Raw genomic sequence first — 21,066 nt, 5'->3', positions numbered from 1 at the left:
ACATCCGATCTCAAAACCATTCAATAGCGTTTTGGGTGACGGGGAGACCTTTCATTTGCGACTAGTTTGATCAAAATCGGTCCAGCCATCTCTGAGATCTCGACCTCTTAGTTGACAACACACATACAGACACACACACACACATACACACACACACACACACACACACACACACACACACACAGACATTTGCTCAGTTCGTCGAGCTGAATCGATTGGTATATGTCATTCGGCCCTCCGGGCCTCGGAAAAATTTTCGAAAGTTTGAGCGAATTCTATACCTATTTTTGATATATATAAAAAAAGGTAAAAACGTCAGCTCAATACCGTAATCATATGAATCGTGCATATCGCACACAGTCCGTCAAATATTCTTTCGGAGAAATGTTGACGGAGCTTGCCGTTGACGGACGTTGACGTTCCGGATCTCTGCTGGATCGTGTGAATGCGCCAAGGGAAAACTCATTTGAAAAATTTTGACGGAGGCTGACGTTCCGGTGACGGTGACGGAAGAAGCAGGATCGTCTGAATCTTACATTACACGAGTCAGTAAAAATGTCATTACTAAAAAATAATAATGTTATTGTCAATAACATTTTCCTTGATTAGTATATATGAAGGGCGATAACTTTTTGCCTTTCATATGTATCTTTTATTGAAAAAATAAAACCAAGACGCTTAAAATGTAGAACCGATTCAAAACGGTTCTGCTAATCTTGTATAGCAAGAATCCGACAGAAAAGAACCGTAAATAACCGTTAGGCGAAATTCTCTGCCGAAAACGGTTGTTGCATTGTTGAAAGACTTTTGCCGGAAATCTGGTAGAATTTCGGTAAAAATGGCTGGCAGACATAGCCAGCCGTATGGGGGGAAATCTGCCCGCCGCGTACAAGTGGGGTAGAGCGTGTTGGTAGTGAGGCTTTTTGTTTTGGTCACTAACTTGAATTCGATCTGCTATAATGGTACGGAAAATGGGTAGTGAAAACTTTTTTTTTTGCTCACCAAATTAATTTTGAACTGCTATTGGGGTACGAAAACGGTCACAGATTTTCACAGACAGGTTTTGGGTTTGATCACAGATTTTTGAAAAAATGATCTGGCACCCCTGTGGTGCAGTAATGACGAGTTTTCTATCAAATTATAATACATCATTACTTATACCATGTTCACATTAGCGCTTATATCACTTGATATACCGAGATGATACGCATATCACGTGGAAGTGTTCACATATAATCGAAATGATATCGTTTGACAATCAAGTTGTCATATTGAATGTTCCCATTAGGAGTTAGATCAATAATATTGCTTTTCTCTCCTACAATTCAATCAATAATTTAAGCCTTGCATTTAATGGTCTTCGAACGCCAGTATTCGTTGAAAAATTCGAAATTATAATGATTGTTTATTGTCACTCTCAAAGTGACGTTCATAAATAAGTGCGTTCAATGCCTTTATCCGTGTTGCTAGTTGCGATTTTTGACAACTCGAGATGATATCGTACATGATATCCCGTATATCATGCCAAAATGGTGATACGCGTTGACATCAAATTGTATGGGATATCAAGTGATACCGCACATGATATCATCGGATATCAAGTATATCCGTATATCACTTGATATCAGCGCAAATGTGAACATACTATTAGTCATCATTCGAAATGACAAAAATAATTCTCGTTCAAAAATAATTGCCGCTATTGAGCACGACGTAAAATACACTGGTGGCGTGATAAGACAGTTTTGGTTGTGTTGGTAATTTTCTCACGAAATTAAGCACGGCGCGCCGGGATTCAAGCATGTAAACATAAACAAACGACCATTTCAGATCGGGATTTCACTTCTAAGTTACTCCAGTTGTCGCGCAACCTGGCGAATCTTTGGCACTAATCGAAAATCTGGACATTTATTCTTCAAGGGCTTGCAAGGTAACGTCGAAATATACACTCTTACCAGCCGCTACCTAATTTTGGGTCAAAACCTACCCAAAATCAACTAAAGTGCATCTCCCCAATTTTGGGTAACGAGTGATGACCTCAAAATTTAGGTAACTGTAAGTTTAGTACAAATCTTATGCCATATCAAAGCACGTTACCCATTTTTACCCATCAATTCAAAGTTTGAGTAGATAACGACCTAATTTTGGGTAGCTTATAGAAGAGTTCGACAATGAGTGATTTCTCCTCAAAAAATAGGTAGAAATGATTTTCAGTGTAGAAAATTTTACACACATCCGATTCTGTTCATTTCGTTGGAGTGATTGTGCTGAGGGTGGCATTTCAAATGCAGGTGATGAAAACGATTGAAACATCCCGGAACAAAACACCGCATTTCACTGCCAATATTTTCGCAAACAAACGTCATTTGTTTATGTTTTTTCTTCTTCACATCTCTCTGTTATTCCAAAATAAAATGACAACCGCACTAACACATTGAAAAAAAGTGATCACCAGGTATTTTACATCGTGGCTATTGAGGTTTCTATGTCTGGTGAAAAATGAACGGCGGCCCTACTGAAAAATGGATGGCCAACACGTTTCCTGATGAAAACAAAACAAAATGTTAAAGCAATTCACACGCAGCATCAAGCGACTTTCACTTGCATGGAACGATTACGGAACAACAACATTAATTGTAAGCAATTCATATGAAAGGACACTACACACTTAGAAAATTTCGCAGTATTCGGTAATTTTTTACCGAATTTTCAACAGCTGAACGTTCGGTAATCAGTTCGGTAATTGAATTGATTACCGATCGTTCGGTAATTGCTGAACTGTCAAACAACCACCGTAAACTGTAAACCAAATGGATCTAACAGATTGTTCGGTAATTTTTGTTTGTTTGTTTTCCTTTTGTTAAAATTCTGGATTTTCGGATTTCAAAAAACAACACATATTCACAAAAACGAATGAAGAAAATGGTTTTATTCCACGAGAAATTTAAAAAGTGTCTGATGTTCCAACTGACCGGAATTATGAGCGAGTTTCAAAACACTGCACAATCCGTCGAGTCCAACAAAAATTACCCTTGAACGATTTGTGTTGGCAGCAAGTGAAACAAAATTATGTTCTGCCTATAAGTAAACAAAAAGCTGTTAGTGGCTCTAATGTTTTAAAAACTTTTATCACCTGTACCTCAATCAATTCGATGAACTCTTCAACATTTTTTTCGTTTGGTCAATAAAAAGACACTCACTGAATATTTTAATAACTGTTTGACAGTTAGTTTCATGACAATCAGTTTTCACAGAAGTTCGGTTATTGGAAGATAACTTTACCAAACGAATAGTATGATTTTTACCGTACTCGGCGACTATTTAGGTTTACCGTATCAATTTTATATCTAATACAGAATTCTGTAATGAAAATTTACGTTAAACTGATCGTTCGGTGAAAATTTGCATAATTGTTGTAAAATAAAACCCATGTACCGAAATATCGGTTATTTCTTTAGATTATCGAAAGTTCTCGTCAAAAATATTACCGAACAAAGGAATTAAATCTTAGTGTGTACGACAAGTTCACGGTGTGGGTTTGGCAGAACAGATTTACAGTGGACTACGCGACTGCAGGAAAGAAACCGATAGGGAAATTAATGAATACGACGGAATTAACTGTATAAAACACGTGGCACGTTTGGAATAACTTTTATTAGTAATGACAGTTACGAGCAGAGTTAATTCAATACAGGGTTTCCAGATTAGCGAGTAATTTATACAAGTATAACAAATCAGCTGTTTTTCAAAGAAGGACGTATCTTACAAAAGTAAACAAATCGAGGTTCTCTCTCCTACCAATAAATGCTTCAAAGTCCTACAATTTTGTCTAAAAATTCGTATTCTACAAAAATCCCAATCTTAGTAATACAAAGAACTATAAAAGGCGAAACTGTCATTCCATCTGTTTACGCAAGTTTCGCCTTCCGTGTTCCATGCCAACAAACAGGGCGATACTTCAATTGCTAGTAAGGAAGGGCGAAACTATTTATTTTCTTTATTTTAGATGGTTACCGAACCTTTTATTACTGGAAATAGTAAAAGAGACAATAAAACTACTCACAGATTTGTCTTAGTAGCGAAAACCAGCCAATTTCATGAAAAATGCGCAAGGGCGTATCTTTATAATTCACACAGCAAGTATAAAAGTAAACAAATCGAAAAAGGGCGAAACTCTTTTTATATTGATTTATTCAGTGGATATAGAAGGAAAGTGGTAACATTTGCGTGCCTTTTGAAGATAAACTAACAATTCATCGACTAATCATAAATTGATCAGAGAATATACGATAATTTCTAAACACGATTTGAAACCAAAGTCGAAACATTCATCGATGATTTTCTCCATTTGCTGTCAATGTTAGATTCGCCGTTCTTTGAAAAACAGCTGAAATACATTATAGGAACGAGGGAACCGTTGCACTCCTAACACACGGAACATTTTAACGTCGGATACGTGAGTAATATTCGGCTAAAAAAATTAATAAAAATAATCTGTACGTCGACGGAAGTTGATTGATCGTCTGAATCGAGTTTAATGCATGCGTTTCCTGATGAAAACAAACCAATCTCATTTGCATTTGTGGTTGTAAGTGAGCTGTCAGAGAGCCTAATAGAAGAATTGAAAAAGCTTGGTTGCAAACACCGTCCGTAGATATGGAAGTTTTGCCGGAAGAAATTAATCGACCACGGTGTCGTTTATGTTTCCATGCAGGTGATAACTACCAGCTGGTCCAGGTGTTCACCAAATATCAGGAAATATCGAAACGGGTTATGAGTGCTTTGGGTGTGAAGGTAAGTCTAATACACAATCTATCGGGGACTTTCTTATTATTAGTTTGTAATACATTCAATGTGAAATTTTGTTTGTATAAAACAGATCTATCGCAGTGAAAAGCAGGCAAGGATTTGCACAATTTGCGAATCACTTATTGATATCATTCAAAACTTCCAAGCAGTATGTAAGAAAACAAATCAGTTGCACCAGGAACGGAAAGATTTCCTGTTATATGACACCTTTTGGGATAATCATGAGCATGATGTTGTTAAAGCCATGGAAAAAATTATCCTTACCCATCGCTCTCAGGTGGATAAAACCATTAGCGGCACTATAGTAATTCCACTATTCGCTAAAAATGTAAATGAGCGAAAAATCCCCCCAATAGACGAAAAAGTACGGCAACATGTGCCACTGGATGAAAAGCAAACGGACTTTGAAGAAGAAAAAATTGATAATGAACAACTTATGTATAAGCCGGAAATAGTTCTATGTGAACCAACTATCAATAATGATATGCTTGAAAACGAATGTGTTCCCTCAATAGAATTTCAATCGATATTTGAAACACAAGCTGATGTCATTGACGAAGATACATATGATTTAAAACTGAAAAGTGAATCGTCAACTGAATCGAATGTCAGCAATGAATCCGATGTAGGTTTTCCATAGGTTCTGTTACAATTTTTAACATTTGTTTTTTTATAGCCAGAATGGACAAGTTGCAGAAATAAAATTAATTCTAAAAAAGTTACAACAAAAAAGTCAGATAACAAGGTATTTAATTTTTACAGCAATGACGATTTCTTATATACTTTTACTAGTTTAAGGTACGTCAACGGCGTGGGAACAAAATCAATTACAATGAACCATCTGATAACGACCTAGATGCTAAAGTTTCGGACAAGCGAAGGCCTCGCCGGAAGAAGGTACGAAAATCAATTGAGTGTGACATTTGTGGCAAAACAGTCGCACATAGCGTAAAGGAGTCGCATCGTAACCAACATTTTGGAGTACGACCGTACAAATGCGACTATGATGGCTGCGGACGCACTTATTTCTCAAAGAACGCACTTAGTAGCCACATTAAGCGTCATGAAAAAAAGGAACACGTTTGTGAGATTTGCGGGAAGAGCATTAATGGTATTGAGTGGTTTCGAACGCACGTCAGAACTCACACGGAGTGTCCTCAATTCACATGTGAAGTATGTGGAAATAAATTTCGCAGAAAAGCTCAACTTCAAACACATATGGTAACACATACAGGTAAGTAACAAATCATTATCGACAACTGTGTAGTTTCAAAAGTGGTGAGAAATTATTAAATTAAGAATTTTACATTCAAGGTCTAACACCTCATGAGTGCAAAATTTGTGGAAGACAATTTGCGTTAAAGAACAATATGAAGTTACATGCTAAACGTCATGATAGGAAAGAAGATTTGGATCAAAAGAAGAAAAAAATCACAGGAAAGCGTACATGGAAGAATTATGTTAAACCGGACAGCTCTGTAAAAAGATATCACGTGACTTGTGAAACGTGCGGAAAACTAGTTAATAAACGTGAGATTGATGGTCATTTAAACAGACATTTAGGTCGTCGACCCTATACTTGCGATGAAACAGGTTGTACTCGCTCTTTCTATGGATTGCGAGGAATCAAGGAACATAAAATGGTAGTTCACTCGGATAAAGTTCCACGCTATGAATGCAGTATTTGTAACCGTTCTATAAAAGGTGCCGGGACATTTAAACAACATGTCATGTTACATAATTCAGACATGAAGATGAAATGTCAATATTGCGAGAAAAGCTTTACGACGAAGTATGTGTCAATTATTTTGGTAATTGTCTTGGTAATTGTTAAATTATTTTCTAGGACTTATCTTAGAGCTCACGAACGAAAACATTCTGGTGTACGTCCATATATTTGTGACATATGTGGCAGAACGTTTGCTATGAAACCATGTTGGAAGATGCATATGAAAAAAGTCCATAACGAAGATTGGCGTGATCATACAGCTCAAAACTACAGCTCATCTTATATAGCACAAGATGTAGAAGCTTATGATGAAATATTGGTGCCAGAGCAGACCCCTGTTTCGTCCATATCGTTAAGTTCGTCCATATCTGAATTAAAGCAAGAGCCACGATTAATAGAACCAATTTCTGTAATACAGTACGATGTATTACATCCACTGAGAACCGATCATACATATTAAACTGTCGAAATAAGGTTGTTCTGGTCAACATGTATCATTGAATTTATAAGTTGAAAATTTGTATTTTGAATAAAATTGGACAAAAACTCGCAAATCGTTACGAATAGGGAATGTATCAAGAAAACCATACTCGTTCAATTTGAGCGTGAAAAAAGTCTCGCTTGTTGATAATCCTCAATGTGTCATTATGTACCTAAAATGCTGTTGACTTCTTTTGGCATTAAGAATGCCTTACTCTGGAGCCAGGTGTCAAATAAAAGTTTCAAAAATAGTCGCGTAACTTTTTTCTGTCATAATTTTGAACGATAATAACCTATTCATTTGTTGATGTATTGATGTAATTTAACAAACAAACGATTTGGAAACATTTAACTCACACATGTAAGACGACATCGTTCCAGTATTTCAATAGCATACTATTGACAAATTGGTTTCAATCGACATGTTTCCACGAGCCAATTACAGCATGCCATCATAAATCAAATAAACATAGATTTCCCAGTGTAATAGTAATGTAGTTGAGCAACCCGTGACACCAAAAGCACCGTCTGGTGGAGAATGGGTGCGTAAATGCTCCTAAAATGCATGCAAAAAGTTGCCTGCGCATTTAACACAACCACAGTAGCATAAATCAAATAAACATAGATTTCTCACAGTACGGTGACACTAACAGCACCTCTAGTGACAAACGGGTGTACTTTTTTCCATTAGCTACTGTGGTTGTGTTAAATGCGCAGGCAACTTTTTGCATGCATTTTAGGAGCATTTACGCACCCATTCTCCACCAGACGGTGCTTTTGGTGTCACGGGTTTCTCAACTACATTACTATTACACTGGGAAATCTATGTTTATTTAATTTATGACAGTAGCTAATGGAAAAAAGTACACCCGTTTGTCACTAGAGGTGCTGTTAGTGTCACCGTACAGTGAGAAATCTATGTTTATTTGATTTATGATGCCATCATGAGTCTTCAATGCTTACTATTGCTTACCATTGATCTGATATACAATGAACCTTATCATTGCAAATGTCAAGGACAAGGATATTTGAAAAGAAAATATCTCGCCTGCAGACGAGTAATTCGACCACGGTATGAAAGCTCTTTTGAAGTAGTTTAATATGTAGGTAGTCTCATCTGCACCTTCCTGCGCCTTTTGATAATAGACAAGTTAGAATTTTATTTAAAAAAACATGAAAAATTGCTCTATTTCATTAAACTGAAATGATAGCAGCATAGTGTTTAAGAAAGTTGTGTAGTTTTTAATGATGAAAAACTTTGTATAACATGAAAAACTCATATAAGCTGTAAATATATATGTTTTCTTACAAAAACTGGTTTTGGACACCCTTTTCAGAAAATACATTATATCATGAATTACACTCAAGCTACGGGAATAGTACCTTCAGTAAACTTGTTTGAAATAACTTTCTGCAGAACTTTGTCGAAGTAAATTAGCCTCTATATTGGCCCTGAGCTAAAATAAAATTTTATCTCTCTTTTAGGGGGATTAATCACAAATAAAATTTGCCAAAAGATGGCGTCTATCATTCTAAGCAACTTTGCTGAAGATACTGTACCTCAAAAACCACGATCCTATGAGTTATCAATTAAGAGCGTGAAATTGCACTTTTGAACCACTGTGCATTGCCACAATTCAAACAACGTACACTGAAAATCGAGTTTTTTTAGGGAGAAATCGCTCATTGTCGAGCTTTACTATGAGCTACCCAAAATTAAATAGGAAAAATTGTGGGTACCACCATAAATCAAATAAACATAGATTTCCCAGTGTAATAGTAATGTAGTTGAGCAGCCCGTGACACCAAAAGCACCGTCTGGTGGAGAATGGGTGCGTAAATGCTCCTAAAATGCATGCAAAAAGTTGCCTGCGCATTTAACACAACCACAGTAGCTAATGGAAAAAAGTACACCCGTTTGTCACTAGAGGTGCTGTTAGTGTCACCGTACAGTGAGAGATCTATGTTTATTTGAGTTATGCACTGAAATGAAAATCTTATTTATATTCATTAGATTTGTCATATGAATCATATGCAGAATATAATTCATAGAAATTATATGGAAACTTATAATCTTTATTTAATGTGTACGTCAAATCTAAATGGACGTTATCATAATGAAAGTTATGAAAACATCACATATAATTTATATGGAAATCCAATGAAAGTCGTGAATAGTTGTGTCCTCGATATTCATCAACTGCTCCAGACCATTTCTTCAGGAGGTTCCGCATCTCAATGTAATTTTAAATTGCTGGCAAGACAGCTCATCCAACTTCGTTCAAGGATATGCGTTAACGGACCATGAAATATATATCCGGTACATTTCATTACTCTATCTGTCTAGTAAGATTCATTTTTTTTATTTTCAGTCTCGGGATCTCACTCGCAAATATCATGAGGTGCTCCCTTACCGAATGGAATATTAGTAAAGCTTGAATAGTTCTGCTATTATCTGCTTATCTTATCTGCTATTCGTATGACCTCCATTGAAAGTTATATATATATATATATATATATATATATATATATATATATATATATATATATATATATATATATATATATATATATATATATATATATATATATATATATATATATATATATACATATATATATATATATATATATATATATATATATATATATATATATATATATATATATATATATATATATATATATATATTTTATATATATATATATATATATATATATATATATATATATATATATATAAATTTTATAAAACTAGTCATATGGTATATATGAACCTATCTAAATAAATTTGAAGTGAATATAATATGCGCTTCATAAATTGTTTCAATGTATGTTGTACGGATATCTAGTAATGGTTATAAGACGCGCCAATAAATTTGACTCAGACTGGAAATTTCATTCGTTATATGGAAATCCTGTAAATATAACGTTAAGAAGAGTTTTATGTTTCATAAGATTATCTCATATATTTGACATGATGTTGAACACATCTTGTAACTATTATTGGAAATGCTTATAGTGCAAAATCATTAGAATATCATATAATGTGAAAAAGAAAATTTAGCTCAGTGTGGATCTATGTTTATTTGATTTATGGTACCACCCAAATTTAAGGAGAATAACCGATTACTCTTTTTGAGTTCATAATCGGAAGTAACTGAATCATTATTAGTGATGTATTTTTTTACTCTATTCATCAAAAAATCGATTAAAAGACTAAAGTAATCGAGTACTTGTAATCGATTAACGACAGTGCCACTAATCGAGCTAATCGATAATTAGCAATCAATTAATCGAGACCTATCAGCTTGAAGATAACGTTTAGGCTTAGTTTGCTCTCAGAGTGAAAGCGTCACGCGAAGCGTCTGGACGCGCGTGTGAGCTAGTTACATTTGATCAAAGCAAACTTGTCAGAGTGAATGCGATGCGAAAACAGTACAACGCATTGAATTGCCTCGCTTCGGTCCGCGTTCAGCGCTCACTCTGACATCAACTTTAGGCTGCAGACAGAGTGAGCGCGAGAAGCTGAGTCGAGCAGGTGACTGACGTTAGCAGACCAAAAGTGAGAGGCATGCTTGGATTTGCTGTAAACATATTTTCCGCTTTGGTCAGCATCAAGCTCAACTCAGCTTCTCGCGCTCACTCTGTCTGCAGCCTAAGGTTGAGCTCCAGGACAGGACCAGATTACTTTGTATTCTCTTTTAGAGTCAGTTTTGGACCAGCTCACGATTGGTTGAAATTGGTCGTCAAATGGTAAGATAACTAAGTCCTCACAAGTTCCTATCTCATGCCTCCCCGAATGTCTATGATGACATTTGGTCAATAGAACGGCGTCGACTGGGTGCTATCGCCTTCTGCGTTAATAGCAGAATGAGAGGATGCGAAATGGATTGTAGTTTGAAGCCCATCCTAAAGTGCTATATCATAGTATATTGCAACATGTTGTTTGTTGCATTATTTGTTATATATTGAATTGAATTATATTACATTGTATTATATATTGTTGTTGTTATTATTATTATTATTATTATTATTATTATTATTATTATTATTATTATTATTATTATTATTATTATTATTATTATTATTATGATTATTATTATTATTATTATTATTATTATTATTATTATTATTATTATTATTATTATTATTATCATTATTATTATTATTATTAAAAAAGAAATATTATATTTCTTGCAAAACTGCGACGAAAGAAGAGCATAACTTACACTGCGAAAGCAACTGTTATAGATTGTATCATAGCATATTATTTAATATATTATCTTATTATATTATATTTTGTTATGTTGTATGGTATTATACTGCATTGCATTATATCATATTATATTGTATTATATTATATTATAAGCATAAGTATTGTGTTATATTGTATTATGTTATGTTATATTGTGCTAAATTATATTATATTATGCTGTATTATATCATCTCATATTATATTATATTATTTTTTATTATGTTATATCACAGAGAACATATATCCAACAGACAGTCATACGTGCAAAGTCGTGTGCAACGGTGATTTTTAATGAATTTTCACTGCTTTACACAGCTATTTAAAAAAGTTTGTACTAGCTTGGATGTGATATATAATATTGTATTTTATTATATTATATTTTTTATATTATTTTATATTATATTATATTATATCAGGGTATCTTACAAGTGAATGACTGGATGATGGAGTGGATTGCCAACTTGAGTCACGCCAACCTGAGCTTTGTGTTTCTCCCTGAAGGTCTGATATGAGTAAGACGCACCCTTCTAACAAACAAACCATCAGGCGGGTTTAAGCTGGTACAGCGAAATTCTTTATTATATGGCCGGATGTTCTTGCTGGAAGGTGCCGGGTCCTCAAAACCCATTTTGGCCTTCTTAACAGCAATTATATGAAAGCTATCTGATAATCAAATTCGGATCTACTGTAAGTCTACCCGCATACATTGGTAATGCCTTGAACTGATGGTGGCTTCACACATACATACATACATATAGCTCACGATTGGTTGAAATTGGCATAAATGTTCACGACTTTGAAATTCATGTTATCGCAGTGTGGAATAAAAGTGTTGTCATGATCACCGCCATTGGTTTGTGTTGTTCCTAATCTGAGAGAAGATAATATTTTAATTGATTACTGTTTATTACTTTATTACTGTTTATTTATATGTATTAAGAAATACAAATATTTGCACCATGTGTACGTATATTAATACATATATACATATAAAAGTTACGTAAATGTAGGTTTGGGTGTACAAAATCGAACCCGTTTTGTAACAATATTTACTTGCTTCTGGTTTGCCGCCACTTAATTTCGGGTGAAAACTACCAACACAATAAAAAGTAGTCTAGATTAGCAACGTTGAGTCAAATAAATGGTTACCTTCCAACATCGCGAAAAAGTTAAATATATTATCAACGTAATCCAATAATTTATTGTGACGATTCATTTTCAAATATTTTGATGAAATCAGGCATCCCTGCAAATCGGTGTTGACAAACGAGGGGAAACCAACTAGTAAAAAAACTTTTACATAACACAAGGGGTGTACAGATAGTAAATAATTCGCGCAGTACAATATAGGTGGAACTAGTGCATCACGAAAAATTATTTTTAATCAAATTTACTCATACTGTCATGTCTGTTAGTCGGTGGTTTTGTTATTTTAAGAACAAATTAACGGAATAATGAGTGCGGTTCACAATAAAATATAATCAATAATTAAACACAGTACTAAAGAAACAAATTAGAATAGTAACTTAAACCGCCATAGTTAGATTCATTATACTCTACTTGTACTACCGGCAATCATATGTATTAAAAAAAGTGTTGTACTGTGTTACAACATGCAGATCATCCAAATTTATTTCCATTGGTATGATCGTCGTCTTGCTATCCTCGTCAGCTGATTGTTCATTAATATTATTTTTCCAAAGGTGTCGCATTAGAGAGAGAAAAGAAGGTGCTTCGCATATCGCGTTCTCTCTGACAGCTCCTTAGGACCACCTGAAACGTATTGACTTATGACCACTACCGTTTTTTACACTTTTCAATCTGTTACGCACTAAACACAGAATTGAGTCAAAATCGGTTATATCAATAGCTTCCCAAGAAACAAATGCACCTAGTGTTATAAAATATTTAGTATATTTACATGCCTAGAGCCACTTCAGTAAACTCTAAGAAAATTAAATCTCTGTCTGATACACAAATAATTTCAACTGAACTGACTCTGTCAAACGGAAACCTTTATGATAATTGTTAGGTTAGGTTAGGTTGAGCTAACACCCACGCTATATCTGAGAAACGCTGGAATGGCGACTTAGCCCACAGTGGGAAGTTTGGGATACCCTCCTCTAATAAGAAAAAAATCCGTAAAATATTGCTGACTTTCGAACAGCTCAACAATAAGATCAGTAAAAAGTATCATTTACCGATCAATCGGTAGAGCTGACTTGAGACTCATTTCTTCATAATTTTATACTGAATTATTTATCACTCCATACTGAAGTTTGGGGACATTTACATAAAAATTGTAAATACACGAGATTGGTAAGCTATAGAGCATTACTGCTATTTTGGTCGGTTTGGATTAAAACCTGGTAAAATATCATCTTTGGTCCCACAAAATCGATTTATTTAAGTGTACTCGAAAAAACATTAAGCTTACTTCCCAAAACATGGAAAATATTCAGATATCGAAGACTATATCTTTCTGAAATCGTTATTAGCTTTTCAGTTTCAGTAAATTATGTAATTATCCGAAATTTAATTTGTGCTGATGATGATCGCTAGAAAGCATCCTAAGTATATTAGTAAAACAAATATTTACCATTTGTATTTTTTATCCTCATGTTTACCGGAATCAATTAAAATTCAACGTACCTTTTATAGATTTTACGATGAATTATTCTTTTGCTTGGAATTTACGAAAAAAAAAAATTTCTGGCGAAAAATGATTTCCACTTCGAGTCACTGAAATTCTAAACGTAGCGAAATACTTAACGATTTCTTTAAACTCGACATTTGAGTTTTCCAGTTGGGAGAGAGTTGTACAAACAATACTGATCGTTCAATAAAAATACATCTTTAAAGATAGTAACATCGACAAAAGGTTCGAAGAGGAAATCAAATTTCTTCTTGTCCTTATTTGATTAAACCTAGCTTCTATTGTAAACACAGCCTAAATAGATTGTATGCATGGCTAGATTACAGGAAAAGGCTTCTGTGTTTCCGTTGAAGAGACTTCAAAAAGTTCTTTGAAGAATCCCTTAGAAATGCATACGTTTGAAACAAAGATATAACTAGAAATAAAAATGCAAGGGAAAATGAAATTGCCCGCTTCAGAAAACTTGATTTTTTTTCTGAGTAGGGTAACGGTACCTTCATTCATTTCAGCCCCGTATCTCAATAAGCTGAAATATGGTGCATTCTGAGTACATTCGCAAAGGTAATAACACCAGTATTATGCACAATTATGCCGTAATCTGATTTTCCAGAGTCGAAACAAAGATATTTCATCCGATTTTATCATAATTTGTTGATTGGTAGTCGGGTAATAACGTGGTAGCTCCCCAAATGAAATGATTATTAGTACAATATCCCTATGTAAGATGAATGCATTTCTATTATAGTCATAAATTTTAATCTTTTATTAGTCTGGATTATTCTAAACATAAAATATAGTCAACACAAAAATTTTACAAGATAGGCTCATGCAAATACAATTCTTCATGTAAAAACAGGTCTTGATACCAGATAACAAATTGCATCGTTCAAAAAGATTAAAGAATAATATCAACGAATTCCTAGTTCAATAAAATATAATCAGTTGTTCAAATAGATAAACAGTTCGTCTTTACGCAAAAATAATACTTATGCATGTGAAAGATTAATTCAATTAACCTTTCACTACACACCTTCTGAGCAAACACCGTAAAGTACAGCGGCAGAATACATTTTCGTCCGCAGCTGTAAAGTACTTTTTCATCCGCAGTAGAGTACGTTTTCGTCCGCAGTAGAATACATTTTTGTCGTGAATACGACTTACTTTGCTATGGGGTACCTTTTCAAAATTTACCCTCTGAGAGAGTGATACGTTTTTGATCGTGAATATCTCTTGTTGTATCTAACGAATCAAGATAATTTTTGCTACATGCCATCGGGAATATGATCAAAATTTTATGATAAAATTTTCAGTTGTGTGACATAATCTCAAATAATTCAAAATTAAACTTTTCTGAAATGTTTGGTATAAAACGAGTATGAAAGAGGATAATTCATAAGGCGCGTTTGCCTTTCTCGTATTTTTAAAGCTCATAGCTCAGTGATTTGTGAAGGGATTTCTATAATCTAACTACCAATAGAATCGATATTTTTCAACTTAAACGTGTATAGCAAAAGCATTGAAGTATTTCAATAGTACTCTATTGAAAAACCTGTCTCATTTGACCCATGTCAACACCAGCCAATCAGAACGCGTTCTCAGGAAGAGAACAAAATATCTGCTGCTGTACAACAAATCGTTCGAGGAAAATGTTCCGAAAAGTAGTGAATATCGTAGTGAGTTCCTCAATTTGGTCCTTCTGAATGCTAGAAACGAATCTTAACAGCATATAGATATTTTCTTTCAATAAATTATGCGAATCCGAAATGAAATAATCGACATTAGAATTCTGTATGCGGCTATTGTTATAGCCGTTAGGACCGCCCATTAGTTAAAAGGTAAAAACTAAATCACGTAAAAAGAAGTCTCCTAGCAAAAATTGAATAAGTTTGGATTCTATCGCCACTGCGAGCAGATGTGTTTTGTGTCGTCTGCACAGCAAGTTTCGCTACCGACAAGAGCGATTACGTCACAGCTGCCAGTCATTTTCATTGGTGAAAAAACAACGGTGGAGAGCATCACACAATATCAGCCGTTCTAATGACTCTAAAAGTTTTTTAAAGAACTGTCAGGAGTTGTTTTTCTCAAGTCTAAGGTAAATATCTTTAGTTTAGTGCAAATCTAAAATAGTTTGGTTAGATTTGTGCACTTTTCGCTGTGTGAAATTCACAATAATCGAGATCAAGTGAAGCTTACTTCGTTTTTGCTAAAATGTGAAAAAGGGGAATGCTTGCATAATTCATACAATTGATATTCGGAGGTGTTAAGGAACATGTCAGTTGTTTTCGTATTCACGACATCCAGTTATGTCTCTGACATTATCCACCCGCCTTTTTCACTTTTTGTATCATTTTGCGAGCAACTGTTATAGAAGCAATACACACCCGAGAGTAACATCGAGCCGGTCACACAGCGAAACAGCACCAGCTGAACTCATCAGTGTACACGCAAAGAACCTTCTCTGGTCTAAATGCAGATCATGTTGGTCGTGACAATTCAAAGCACTTTTCAGTGCTACAGATCATCGTTAGAACTTAATTGAATTTTCTCTTCCATACCACAAGCATCAGATTTATCAAAATGGAATTAGACAAAGCTTGCACCGTCACTAACACATTCAATTACGACTCACGCAATGCGAAAACGAAATGTATTGATGTAGAACACATCTTTATACTAATATGGGTGTCGTTTGGAAATATGCCGGGCGAAACTGGGTTGCCACGTATACAGATTAATCTGTATTTTTATTACAAAGAACTATACTGGTTAATTCATAATATTTAATTGCATGTTTAATGTAACTAATCTGAACTTTAGTTTAGGTACATCGTTTCAAATTCTAGTAGTGGAAAAGGGGACTGCTTGCATAATTCATACAATTGATCAACTAATTCATATTCGGAAGTCTTAAGGACTCCTTCAAAACCGTCGTCTATGGCAGGGAAGTCCGGTATGCCGGAGATTTTTAGCAGACAAAATAGATGCTCGCTACTAATCAAAATTTCGATCATATTTAATTTAAAAAACGTGGCTTGATACATTCAAATCGAAACTTAGAAATATTTCCAATCAAATGATGAAATAATATTAATAATTGATACAAAATAGACTGAGCTGTAAGTGTTTAAGACCTGACGTGTGTTTTTCCTTGAGTTTCTGACTTGCACCCCTATATAGAAAAAAAGTGTTCCACATCAAAAATAAACACAATCTAGATGACAGACTAGATGTTTTTGATAGGGTAATGTGGTGCCATCATGACATATGCGAGTACTATTCCAACTAAAGGAATATTCGAAATGACCGTTAAAATGATTTAAGAATCCAATTAGAGTCCCGGATAAAAAATATTGTAGAAAAACAATACGATTTGCTATTACAAAACCTTCCACCATTTTGCTTTGACAATTGAAAAATATTTCAATGTATTGTTATACACTATTCAATTAAATGTGAACATGCTTTTTACAATAGAATGTATAGGTTGTTAAGTATCGTAACAATTCAAATCATAAAATTTTCTCATACATGTTTTCTTGGAAAACAATTAAATATACAGTTTGCATATTGTTCGAAACACCACGTGTACACTAAATTCAATTGTAGAAACGAATAAACAATATATTGAATGGTTGGAAACGAAAAAAATCTTGTCAAGATACAATAAAATGTATTGTAACCAATAGATCTAATTGTGAATTAATTGTTTATGCTGTAAAATCAATGGTTTATTTTTTTACGGGGTGTCCTGTCTGTTAGTGTGTCTTGACTACAACAAACCATTCCATTGCACAGAGCTATAGCCAATTTTTGATGAGTGCTACATCAGTGGCATCGGTGCAGAAAAACGGTAGCACTGGTGTAGTGCAATTGAAAAATCCAATTAGAGTGATCACCACGAGATAGCGTTATGGAGGTTCTTTTGACATATTCCATGTATTTAGAAAAAAATTGGACGAATTTTTCAATTTACTTGAGTTTGAACGAATTCAGATGGCAAAACCTTACAAACATGGGCAACAAAAATTATTATTCACGTGTTGTTATCAAACATATGATTTAAAATTGTTATGTACATTTAAAAATCTGGGATGAAATTTGAAATTTTCAGTTCACATACAGATTTGATTTAGATGATAAAACATGAGTAAACAGACTAGCAATACAACTTTTGATCATAATTTATCAATTAATCTCAAATTCCAAGTTGGAATTTCCAACCATAAAAATCAAGAATGTCCCAGATATGAAAACAGTGCCCAACCTCACTTCTTCGAATTTGATATTTCGTATTACGATTTCTCCATAAATATCAATCAAGCATACCACGGAAAGTTACTGAATAATTAATGATCGATTTTTTACCAAATTTTCACACGCTTTTGTAGTGTGCTAGTGTGTGATATTGGTAAAAGACGGTTGATAAAATTTTTAGCTATTCTATGATAAGGCGACCGAGAGAATAAAAGAATGTAAAGCCGGGGTAAAATAATTGATATGAAAATATAAAAGAATGTCAATGAATTGAAGTTTATTTTAAAAAAAATAAATTTATGTAATTATCACAGCCGGTAGTGCTGTGATACCATACTGGTGGTGTAGTGATGTCGATAATAATAATAATAATAATAATAATAATAATAATAATAATAATAATAATAATAATAATAATAATAATAATAATAATAATAATAATAATACTAATAATAATAATAATAATAATAATAATAATAATAATAATAATAATAATAATAATAATAATAATAATAATAACAATAATAATAATAATAATAATAATAATAATAATAATAATGCTGTTTAGCTTGACTTACATATGCAGAAGTAACAGAAATGCAGGTTTGCTACGTTTGTTAGATTTCGTTTAATTGGTTTAATCGAAATAGATCATGAGATAGTAAGAATAGGTTTAACTAGTTTCTGTTCCAATTTTAGGTCATATTTGTTGCTAGCAAACGAACCAACTTTGGCTATTCCGTTCATCTGAATCCGGTTTCGGGAGAATTATAAATGGTGATTAAAGACTGCAAAAAGGATCTCACTCTCTTTTCTTTAAGATGGCTAAATCGAATTTCACAAAGGAAAAGTCTTACAGTTTCATACGGAATTCCTAAGTTTGCTGTGGATACTACTTCCGGTTCCGGAGCTACAGGGTGAACAGGATTTGATTGTTAGATTGAGTCCGAACTTTAATGAACAGTTGATGTAATATGAGAAAGGCATCATTACACCACTAGGTGGATTAAAACAGGTTTTTTCTTATGTTTACTATTTCCATTTTTGCACAAACGTCACAATTTCCAGTTTTCAATATCTCGGTTAATACCGAACCAATAAACACGCCTTCTTGCTTGTTGTTCAATTTTCACAATGATTTGTATGAAGGAGTTTTAACATTAAACTTTTTAAAGATTCCGGTATTATTACACGATCATGAAACAACAAGCAACCATCCACTTCTTTTAAGTCATGATGTTGAGAATAAATATCTTTGAAGCATTTTTCCATTCTTTCAACCCAAAATTTGTTGTAAAATTTTGTCTTTTTTGTTTCTTTGGCAAAATCATTTGAATTCAACGGAAAAGCACTGTCAAAACTTATGCTTTTTATGACTAAACTTTCAATATTCGTGGGAACTTCATATGTTAAGGTAGCGCTTCGCCGTGGTCACGGGAGTTCACTGCCTATCCCGGGGTTTCACGCACTTTATCCAAAATTGTGAGAAAACAGGGAAGAAAACGGAAATTCCAAGAACATACGATTCTAGATAATTAATTTTTCTATCGATTCGTATATAAATTGTGCCTGATAAACGTTTTTATCGAAAGATTTCGTGCGAGTTGTAAAAATAAATGAGTTTTTCCTTCTTCTTTCGCACGCACACAATGTCAACGCATGCATTGGGGTGTTGTCATTTTGCGGTAGACGCTAACAACGTTTCTTTTGTTTTCGTTTTCCGTTCTCTCTGCGTAAACGTTGAATATAGATGAGTAGAAAATGTAAGTAATTATTACTACTTTGTAAAATGATTTCTATCCATGTTTTAGTAGAATTAGGAATTAGTAACGATTTTTATCGGTACAGATGTTGTTTGCATACAATGTGTATCATGAGAAAATGAAGTATCTTTTTATTAGCCAATTTGTAAGTTCAACTCGATTCTATCGAACTGCCATGATGTGGTTATTGTTATGTGTGCTATGGTTGAATTTTCATGGAACTGAAAATATTGCTCTAACCAAGAGGTTTATTATGAGACCGGCAGATATTTTCCCTAACCACGAATGTTTGAATCACGATATAATGTTTTTTTAGCGTGAATAAGCTTGTAGTACTAGCCATTGTATGACTGTAGGGGAAAGCAAGTAATCATAACTTTTCTAAACAAATATTTTAATACTAACACTATCATTTCTTAGGATTTTTCTGCTATGCAAGTTTGGGAGTTGTCGTTTGCTGAAAAATAACTAAACTGAAAATATCAATAGGCAGCTTTTCGATGTAGGGTTCTGCTACGACTAAATAAGCATTTCATCCGCCATTTCTTCGACATACTAATTTTCTCAAAACAGTCACTTTACGGACATTTCGAAGGGCAAAGCGAACATTGTAAAGACATAAGGTCTCTTGTTGTGTGTCATACCATTGATTTGTTGTGAGACATATTATACGGCTGCTGGAGTATTATGTCTAAGGCAAGTAAAAAAATGAAATTGTGATCGTTTCGGAAAATGTTTTTTATCATTCAATTTGCATCACTATTACCGGAATCATTGAAAATTATGTTCGTCAGCTGTATTGCAATGAAACACTCAACTAAGAAACTCACTATAAGAAATTTTTTGAAACGGAAAGGTAAAAATTCACGAACGGAATGTAGTATCAATATTTTGTTTTGCTTGAGTTCGATCAACTAAGAAATTTTAGTCACAATGCGAAAAGAATAAAATAAAAAAACAATGTGCTTCAAGATGCATACAATCCATCTTTCATGTCAGTTCATAATAGTTGATGCAGCCAGCATCATAGAATGAATTAAAATATATAACTATGGTCATGGAATACAAAAATTTTCCATGACCATAGTTATATATTTGAGAATTATAAATATTTAAC

The 21,066-nt window shown here is 33.8% G+C and overlaps 1 protein-coding gene and 1 long non-coding RNA gene across 3 annotated transcripts; both read left to right on the top strand.

Moving 5' to 3' along the window:
* The first annotated feature begins 4,517 nt into the window (after nt 1-4,517).
* On the top strand, nt 4,518-7,829 carry LOC131425226 (zinc finger protein 33B-like). Of its 2 annotated transcripts, XM_058586928.1 has the most exons (6): nt 4,528-4,794; nt 4,880-5,434; nt 5,486-5,554; nt 5,602-6,043; nt 6,124-6,601; nt 6,656-7,829. In XM_058586928.1, exons 1-6 carry the CDS (start codon nt 4,657-4,659, stop codon nt 6,996-6,998), a joined length of 2,025 nt encoding a protein of 674 aa, XP_058442911.1. In that variant the 5' UTR covers nt 4,528-4,656; the 3' UTR covers nt 6,999-7,829. The 2 variants fall into 2 exon arrangements, with proteins under 2 accessions (XP_058442913.1, XP_058442911.1); XM_058586930.1 differs by lacking the exons at nt 6,124-6,601; nt 6,656-7,829 and having other exon boundaries at nt 4,518-4,794; nt 5,490-5,554; nt 5,602-5,813.
* An 11,783-nt stretch (nt 7,830-19,612) lies between these two features.
* Nucleotides 19,613-20,643, top strand: LOC131425225 (uncharacterized). Its single transcript, XR_009228951.1, has 3 exons — nt 19,613-19,949; nt 20,088-20,315; nt 20,370-20,643. It is a non-coding gene; the product is annotated as an uncharacterized LOC131425225 (long non-coding RNA).
* Nucleotides 20,644-21,066: the final 423 nt, after the last annotated feature.

The sequence above is a fragment of the Malaya genurostris genome, chromosome 1, assembly GCF_030247185.1.
Source record: "Malaya genurostris strain Urasoe2022 chromosome 1, Malgen_1.1, whole genome shotgun sequence".
NCBI classification, from domain to species: Eukaryota; Metazoa; Arthropoda; class Insecta; order Diptera; family Culicidae; genus Malaya; species Malaya genurostris.
The sequence above is the reverse complement of the archived record's forward strand: the minus strand, read 5'-3'. Positions and strand labels throughout refer to the sequence as shown.